Here is a 9,976-nt window from a genome sequence, read left to right on the forward strand (position 1 = left end):
GCGCGCTTGGCAGACACCAAGACGCTAGGCCCGGTTAGAAACGGTGGCGTTAAAAATCACGTGAGAGAGCTCGGGAACAAAACAGAAAAAACGAGAAAGATCCGCGGGTGTTTTATAAAAAGGGCCGCCGGCAGTATTGGACAAATTCAAGGACCTATCAAGTTTTTCAAGGACCTAAGACGTTTTTCAAGCACTTTCAAGGACCTAAATTTAGCAAAAAATAATTCAAGGACTTTCAAGGACTCTCAAGGACCGTGGGAACCCTGACTTTAAATTAGAAACAATTCTTTACATTGTATTAAATTTTACACTTTCTTGCTCTTCCCTTATAAGCTAGGGTAAACAAGTTAATCTGCACATCTCTTTTTTAACTCTGCCCTCCCCTTACGTTGGAGAACAAAAAATTGCAGCAAATTTATTTTTGGAAGCTAATCGGTATTAAATATACTAATTATTTTGTCCTGTAGAAAATGAGGACTAGAAAGTACTGGGTTCTACACTAATTGTTGATACAAAAATTAGTGAACTCCATTTCAAATCAAATTGTAGTCAGTCGAAAAGCACTGATTTCTTCCATAGAATTGATTGATTATTTACTTCATCAGTTAATAACTTATAATAAAATTATGTGCCATAGCAATCACAGTTTCTAATAATAACCACAGTCATATGCTAAAAAATCATTTTTCAAAGAATTTGGATGTAGTGATTATATTTATAGACAATTTGTTGCTGGGTTTGCTGACAGTTCTCTATCATTGGGTTTTACTACATAAAAAATATAATTAAGAGATAAAAAAAAACTATGCTTACTTGTCGATATCACAGAAGTTATTTTATCAATTTCACTATTGATGTTATTACGATCCCTTTCAACATCTGAAACACATATATAAAAATTCATACAGAAATGAGTTACACATTGTATACATTATGAACATAATTCATACATTAAGAATTACAAATGAATTTCACAAAATTTAGTTACAGCATATAATTAAAAGTAACTAATAATTCTTATTCTTGGAAATAGAATAGATATAGATAGGCAGAATAGATATTTCCCAAGAGATTATAGAGCCTAAATTAAAAAGGCTTTATTAATATTCATATAGAAATAGCATTATCAATTACAACATTAATTTCAAAATTTTTTAATTCATAGTTATTCTGATTAAAATAACTACACAACAGTCCTTGCAGTTTTTTTTTTTTTATCGACGATTTAATTCAAAGGATATAGGCATTTTATCTTTAAAAAAATATATATATACAGTCAAACCCCGCTATAGTGAACACGGTTTATAGTGAACTCCCGGATATAGTGAACGAAATGTTAGGTCCCGTGCCTTGCTATACACGTATAATGTTATTTTTTGTGGATATAGTGAACTAAAAGAGTGAGGAAGTTGGATATAATGAACTTTTTTCTGTCTTCAACTGATTTTTTTCTTCTTCTTTTTTGTAATAATTTTGAAATTTTTACTTTAAAATAAATATATACCGATTTTTAAAACCATCTATAGAGGGGAATTTAGCGATAAGCTTCTTTTATCTCACTTTCCCATCCCTAAAAAAACCAAGCAAATAGTGCACCTGTAAGGTGTCAGTGGGATCAATATGAATTTTCTGTCAGAATTGCTCATCAGCTAAAGATTACTAAATTTTTTTTTTTTGTAAGCAAGACGAAGAAGAGTAATGAAAAATAACACATTTTTCGCTACTAAATAATATTTTTCAGTCATTTATTTAAATAATGTGTAATAAAAGGGAGGAGTATGGGAACCATTAGTTAAATTGCCTGCGGAACGGATATAGTGAACTCCCGGTTATAGCGAACCAAAATTTCGGTCCCTTGAAGGTTCACTATAGCGGGGTTTGACTGTATATACATAGTTATTTTCTACTTTTTACCTCTGACTGCTTCTAAAATTTCTTGATTTGTTGGAAATGCTGTCTCATCCTTACTATCGATATGGCTAGTAGTAAGAATATTTGATTCGGAACGTTTTTTCCCCCCGATATTAGTATTATGGGAAACTTCTTTTCCTGTCGCTTTCCAGAAAAAAAATCTCTGACATCGCTAAATGTTGTCGATTTCCATCTTATTTCCTTTTTGGAATGCCGCCTTGAAAAATCAGTTCTCAAATTTGTTTTAACTATTGTGGCTTCACAATTGCAACAAATAACCTTTTTGCTAGACATGATTTTTTAAAAAAAAGAATCTCTTTACGCATGAAATTTTCCACATAAGTGCAAAAAATATAAAATGCTCTGTTCTCATAAAAAAACACAAAGCAAATTACTGCGCCAGCGATAGAGGCCGAAGTTGGCAAATTTCCAAAAATAGCGTAATAAAGGGGGAAAAATTCTCCCCTTTTTTGTGTTGGAGATTAACGGAGAATTACGAGCGCTTTCTCCTTCCGTGGTAAGCTAGAAAAAAAATATGTAAAACAATTCTGTAAGAATTTTTTTTTTGCAGAACCATTATTGCTTCTGCAGAAATTTTTTGTTTCTGTAGAAAATGTTTTTTTTTTTTTTTTTGGCAAAACAGCTTCTGTTTCTGCAGAATTTTTTTGAGAACTTTTGTTTGTGGCAAACCAAAAATTTTTATTTCCCAAATAAAAAAAATCTTTCTGCCAGAATTCAGTTGCTTTCTGCGACAATGTTGCTGTGTCGCCGTGTTTCTGCCACGGGGCCTGGCAGAAATGTGCAATTAATCGAATGCAATACGTTTAACACGCATTACATCAAATTTTCTGATCCGGTAACCTTATAAAGCAATAAATTGTTCTCCCGGTCAGATGGCCAGATGTGGTAGAAATAGGCATAAGACAAGTATTATTATTCGGAAAAAAAAATACAATAATAACAATAGAATATTAACTGTATATAATTGTTAGAAAAAGTCATAAAGTCAATTGATAAGCACATTTTCGATGCATAAGTTCTTAAACGGTCATTTGACTGGTTATGGTATGATTAGTGTTAATAATTCTTATTTTAGGACATATAATAGATATTTGCCCAGAGACTAAAGAGCTTAAATTAAAAATGTCAGATATTATGAAAAGTTATTAATATGCTTGATTTAATAACCACTAATTGTTATTATAAACAGACACACAACTAACGAAGCAATCTTAAGCAAAACATACCATTTAACAAGGGCTCTTCTTGAGGGCCGGAGCTGATGTTGAACGTCTGAAGTCTAATAATTTCATTATTATTTGAAACAATATCCTCCAACTGAAAAGATATTTCATTTTAATTAATCTATTCAGCCTTCTCAATTAAAAAAAAAAAACACTTTAAATTTATTTAGTAAAATATTTCCTACTGTAAAAATTAAATAACCTTTCTTAACTAACAGTTATTCTGAAAAAATACAAATACGCTATTATATAACAGCAGGGTTGAGTTTTTGACGTCAAAAAGTGGTTTTTGACATGACAAGGGTATAATACTGGTTTAAACCGTCAAAAACCCGTCAAAAATGTCAAAAACTAAAGTTTGCCAAAAAAATATATAAACTTCAAAACTACCAACAGTTGCCATGCATTATATTGAAATTTAATTATACTATAGGTAATCAGCAGGTTTTAAAATATTTTTTAATTAAAATTAAGGTAAAATAACAGATTTAAAATCTCAGAAATTTATATTCAAATGCATGTGCAGAAAAATTTTGCACAAATAATATAAATATTAGTTTAAATATAAATATTAGTTTAAATATTTATATTTTGAAAAAAAAAAATTTCTTTTTGATATTTAAGAAAATTAAAAGTTTATTACCATGCATTTTTGACATAAAAGGAACATATAACTAATATTTATATTTAAAAGGAGCTTACAAGTTATGTTGTATAAATACAAACTTGATACAAGTGTATAAAATTTTTTTTAAATGTTAGACTGAATATCTTTATTATCCAGTATGTTAATTTGAATTTAAAAGTAGTTATATTTATGAATAATGATAAATATAATTCATATTGCTTATTATATTTATTTATAATTATTACACTTATCATTTTAAAACAATTTTTATCTCTTAATTTTTTTTTCTCCACTTGTATTAAGAATACAAATAATGTATATCTTGAAAGTAAGAAGTAATTATCAACAGCTGAATATTTAGATATTCAACAAAACTATATAGTATTCAGCAAAATGAAATTCACAAGTATTTGGATAAACAAAATTTTCAGCATAGTAAATGAATAGGCTGAATATACTGTAAATCGACATTAACTGCTCTGTGTATTTAACAGAAAGCACTTAAATTTGTATTGTCTTATGTTAACAAGATTATTAAGAAGATTTAAAAGAATATTAAAAAGATTTTTCTTTAAAAGATGTCTAATGTACAAAACTGCTAATGTTTATCTTTAAAAATGTCTAATTTTTAGTATAATCTATACTATACACTAAATTTGGTTATAAATAAATTTCTTAATAATATCACTGCAGATTTTCAATAACACATGAAAATGAATACATAATATTACAAAAGATGTGAGCTTTCAAAAGTACAAGATTTTGGTTACTATTCAAAATATAAGTGTTTCTTCAAAATTTTAAATTTATTTTTTCTAGAACATATTTAGAAACACTATCCTTTATAAAAAATATATAAATTTTATGTATTAATTAAATTTCACATATAAATATAGGTTTTTGACATTTTCGACATATTTGACAGTGAGGTTTTTGACGTGACGGTTTAAACCATGGTTTAAACCGTCAAAAACTGTCACATGTCAAAAACCTGCCAACCCTGTATAACAGTTATTTTTTCCACCGACAGTAATGTAAAAAACATTTTAAGTTATAACTGTTATGGGTTATTTAACCTTGAAACAAAAAACAATTATTTCATATTCAAGGGTATTTTTCTAACCTAACTACAGAAAGCCTGTCAGTGCTATTTTTACTGTGGACATATACCGAAAAATACTTAAGTAAAATATGCACTAATTTTTACTACAGTGCAACCTCGAAAATCCGGACTGCTGGGGGGTTTGAAAGGTACGGATTTCCGAAATTTTTGGATTTTCCGATTTCGCGATTAATCACGCATGTGTAGACCTCCGACGTCAATTTTAACATAAATAAACTCCTTAAATAATAAATAAAAGACATTAAAAATCAAACTTTCGTCATTTTCCCCCGCAATCGATCGTTTAGATAACATAATATTAGCAATTAAAACTAAAAATATAGGTTTAAAACGCGAGCTGAATTTCATCTTATAACTGAAACAGATGCTTCTAGACTAGACTGTACCAGCTGATACTAATCCTTTTTTTGTTGGGGGATGAAAGAACTTGTCCTCGCCTTCTAAGCTTCAAGGTTAAGAAAGAACCAGTTTTCTTTCTGTCACAAGGGGGAAAAAACAAGGAGATGGAAGAATTCCTCCTTCTGAGGGGATTCCCCTTCAGGAGAAGGGGGATTCCCTTTTATATTCTTTGTTATCTATACAGAACTGATAAGAATGACTGGAATTTCCTTATCAGCTATGAGCTTTCATTCACACCTCACCTCTACCTTTTTATCTACTGCTTCATTGTTGGAGAAGAGTTGTGGTTTTGCATTAAAATTTTTATTTTAAGTAATTTTTTAAAAAAAATTTTCTGAGGAACTGGACGTATGAGTCCGGATTTTAGAGATTTCCGTATTTCGGAAGTCCGGATTTTCGAGGTCGTACTGTACATTATTATTGTAGGAAAAAGTAAAGAGAGTTTATAAAGTGTCAATAAAAATTTGAAGCTAAAGAACGTAGGCTACAGAATAACCTAAGCCACAGAAATTAATCCTGGTTTCTGTAGCTCAAGTACAAAAACTGAGAATACTTTTTTAACTACAGTACAGTAGTTATGAATTTCTTTTTATATGTAATATTAAGAGTAAAGAATATTATTTTTGGATGACAATTTTTGTATGCATTACATGTTACATTCTTTAAAACACATATACAGTAGCCCATGTTTATAGGTTAGAAAACAGTAAAAAAATAAGAATAAAATAACAAACTATCATGAAAAAATTTGTATTGCTCATTTTTTTTATGTCCCAATACTTATTCAGGAAAATTATCAATTCATGTAAGTTTCACAAATCAATCATACTTTTGTATCAGAAATGTTACTGAATACTTTTTAATACAAATATACAGTTATTATACTGAAATATGTTTATGAGTCTTTTTTTTTTTAAATTACTTTTCCATTGTGAAATGTTAACTAGTTTTCATACATTTAAAAAAATTTACAATAGAAAATTTACGGTACTGTGGATATTTTTCAACATCCTTAAAAACATTAAAAAAATAGGTAAATAATTAAAAAGAGAAGAAAGTGATAAAAAAAAGAGGAAAATCCCAAATCTATTGAACAGTCTCATCACAACTTGCCTCCACTAAATATGGTAAGTTAATTTCAGCAATATGAAACTAATATTGTACAGCAACAGCAAATACTTAAATAACAAAATATGGACTCTTATAGTTTCTTTACTTACTTCTTCGGGTTTTTCTGAACTATCTAAATCAACATGAGACAGAGGATTTATATTGATGTTGACCTTATTTCCCACGGATATGTACCCATTTGAAGTGACACGGCCATTTACAATTTTAAGAGGTTCTTCTCTGTTTTTACTATTATCTGTAAAGGTTGAAAATAACAATCAATGTATTGCAATTATATTTAGTTTTAAAAGTCATACAAATGTAGTACATATCACATAATCAAAAACACACAAAGATGCCAACTACTTTGCTTTCTGCAAAAGAATTTATAAAGTGGTAGAATTAATTTTAAATGCATAATTTATATTAAATTTGCTAACACCTTGAAATTCCTAGAAGGAGATAACTTATAGAAAGTGATATTTGATATGGATATTTGTATTACTTCTATGTTGTGGTGAGGACTGGGTCATATATCAATGTATCTCGAAACATCGATTTAACGTTTATGTCGCCACGCCCCTAAAGCCTCTTTCATTCGTGGTGAAGCATCAGAACTCACACTTAAGCTGCTGATCTAAAAACGCAAACGTGATTTTACGATAGAACAAGTGATAATTTTAGCATATACTATCGCTCTTATTACGCATAGCTAACTTCACTTTGATTTCATCTAGCTACGATGATGACGCTGATTTCTTCTAATCACGAAGATGATGTTCATTTTGTGATGTTGAATAGCAAAGAGAGAGTCGCCGTTTCATGCTAGGTTTAGTGTCAGAATCAGAAAACATAATGCACTGTTTCTTTTAGCAGTTTTTTCTTGGGATTTTACGTTTCTTGAAACTTATTTTCAATGGGACTTTTGCTACTTTGTGATTTCTGTTCATTATTTCACCGGTAAATAACATTCATTGTAAATTGCTTTGGTGCGACTTTTGATTTATAGCAATCCCAGTTCATTATTTTGTCACTTTTTTATGGGGATTCAACGTTTCTTGTAGATCACATTTAAAGAATCCCTTTGTCACTCTGTTCGTGAGAATATGCTATATTTGTCTATGAGTTTAATATGTTTTTAAAATAAATCGTTTACTATGGAAACTTCGTCTTTTATTTGTCTTGTTGACATACAGATACAATGATAATCTTGCGACAATTTTGGCTGTCACCATTTCTGTTTGGCGCAGTTGTTCTGTGAGGTTTAAGAGATGCTTGGTAAAAGATTTAAAAAAAATTTGCTTTATTAATTTTCAAAATTCCGTCGGTCCTATACTACGCGTTGGACATCAGCCTCTAATGGGTCGGAGCGAGCGAAATGCAGATATATTAAGTGTGATGAGCGTACACTGTTCAAATGACACAGTAGAAGATTATATTTAGTCAAGTAGTAAAAGGCAATATTTAATGTATCATGAATAATGTGAAGTAAGCACCGTTTGGGAATTGACGAAGTGAGTGGAAGTTTATTATAGTTCTTGTTTGCAAAAGTACATTCTAACAGAATTATCCAATGTTGGACAGATTCAGGCTCTAAGTAATACCATGGATCTCGGGCTCGAATTAAAATTCTAAGGGCTTGGGCAGTTCGGACCTCCAAAAGTGAGCCTTAACTCATGTCTGATACATATGGGTAGTTTTGATGGCTCCCAAGGTTGAATTCAACACCACCAGTTTTTCAAACATCAGTGTGGGTGACGCCTTAACTAACTGTGCAACCAGAGTGGAAACACTGTGAAAATCAACTCATCTCTAATACACATGGGTAGTTTTGATGACTTCCAAGGTTGAATTCAACCTTGCCTTAACTAACTGTGCAACCAGAGTGAAAAAATTGTGAAAATCTTCTGACTTAGTAAGTTTATGAAATTTCTATATATAATATTCAATTTTAAATATAATTTATTATTATTAGATTTAAAACTACATAAACTATAAAATTTCATACATTGATTCTTCAGGTTTTTCAATTTAAGAATTTTTTTCTTCCTTTCGTATATTACTTCATCCTTTAGGAAACAAAATACAGCCTACCAGCAAATAAATTACAAAAAAAATATTTTAAACATTTTCTCCAATCTACAGCATGGTTAAAAAATTTGATTTAACAAATAACTGAGTGAAATATAATTTTATTAATTTTTTTTTTTAATGGCAGGCACTTGGGTCTATTATTCATTGGCCTCATAAATGCCAGAATTGCTCCTCTCTTATCGTTACCCAGAAGGCACTTGTAGCAAAGCGTCATGAACATCATACAACCGCAAACCTGTTTATAGGACAACCACTAGCCCGTAGTCCAGTACAGTGACCACTAGGCCAGTGATCAGCAAATAAATATAAAATTTAATATGGATTATAATGAAGCAAATATGAATTGGCTCACCACAGTTTTGAGAGTTGCTTTGCTTCTGGCGACTAACTCTGACAATACAAATGCAGATCACTATAACTGAAACACCAATAACTACACCCAATATGATGTACAATAAATCATAGTCAGAATTTTTAGAAGATATCGATTCTGTTATTGATGGGATTTCGTCATTGTAGTAAGTCTTACTGTTTCTATTTCGAGTGGCCGGAATCTCTTTTGATTCTGTAAAGGGAAAAATCATAAAAATTAATTAGGAAAACAGTATGTACAGTTTAATTCCTTTAAAAAAAATTAGTTATTTTTTTTCCAGCACAGTGAGTTTTCTAGCAACAATCTTACCTTGGCCCCAGTTCGGCTTAAAATTAGCTTAAGAACATACATCGGTCCTATAAGAACATGCATCGAGGGACCGAAATTGGGACACCTAGGTTTTATTATATTGTTCCTAGAATGGCCTATATAAGGCCTACATTGGCTAAATAATGGATATAAAATATCGGACGAATCTGACAATTCAATATAGGATATCGATGTTGGTCGTAAAGTGGCTGTAAAATATCGGGTGAATTGGAAGACTCTACATAGGGCCAATATCAGAAAAACAACGGCCCTTTGGACCCTTTTTGAGCCAAGGTTTATAACTAATGGCCCAATGAGGACCCAAGTTATTTTGCTGCTAGGGTTGTTAAACTTTATAACAGTAGTTCCCAATCTTTTCCTATTGTGGAACCCATAATTATATTAGCAATTGTAAACATATTTTCCAAAGAAAATTAGAAATCATTTTGAAACATTTAATATGAGGAATTAATTATTATTTTTATCGTTTTATCAATAATAGTCTTAAAACTATGTGTTATGTCAAACAACTGAATTCACAGGCTCAAAGCCTCTAACTCAGAATTTGTTTTTTGGTGTATACATAATCTGAAAATGAACAAAATAAGCCGAATTACGGCTTTCACTGAAATGAAATCAAAATTGAACAGTTATAAAGATTGATAATGGTTGTCAGAGAAACACATTTCCTTACGGTAGAATTTGTTTATTTCTTAATGAAAATTTTGGAAATGAGAAACTAATGCAAAAACTATTTTTTTATAGATATTTTACTAGAATAATTT

The 9,976-nt window shown here is 30.2% G+C and overlaps 1 protein-coding gene across 1 annotated transcript in view; it reads right to left on the bottom strand.

The window, feature by feature from the left end:
- Window positions 1-9,074, bottom strand: part of LOC107453559 (interference hedgehog) — a gene marked incomplete at its 5' end in the record, with an annotated part of 15,002 nt that extends 5,928 nt beyond the window's left edge. The window contains 4 exon segments of the mRNA XM_016070429.4: window positions 814-879; window positions 3,159-3,249; window positions 6,526-6,671; window positions 8,862-9,074. Of these exon segments, the coding sequence (XP_015925915.2) occupies window positions 814-879; window positions 3,159-3,249; window positions 6,526-6,671; window positions 8,862-9,074 (516 nt within the window).
- Between the last annotated feature and the right edge of the window lie 902 nt (window positions 9,075-9,976).

Source organism: Parasteatoda tepidariorum, chromosome 4 (genome assembly GCF_043381705.1).
Source record: "Parasteatoda tepidariorum isolate YZ-2023 chromosome 4, CAS_Ptep_4.0, whole genome shotgun sequence".
NCBI lineage: Eukaryota > Metazoa > Arthropoda > Arachnida > Araneae > Theridiidae > Parasteatoda > Parasteatoda tepidariorum.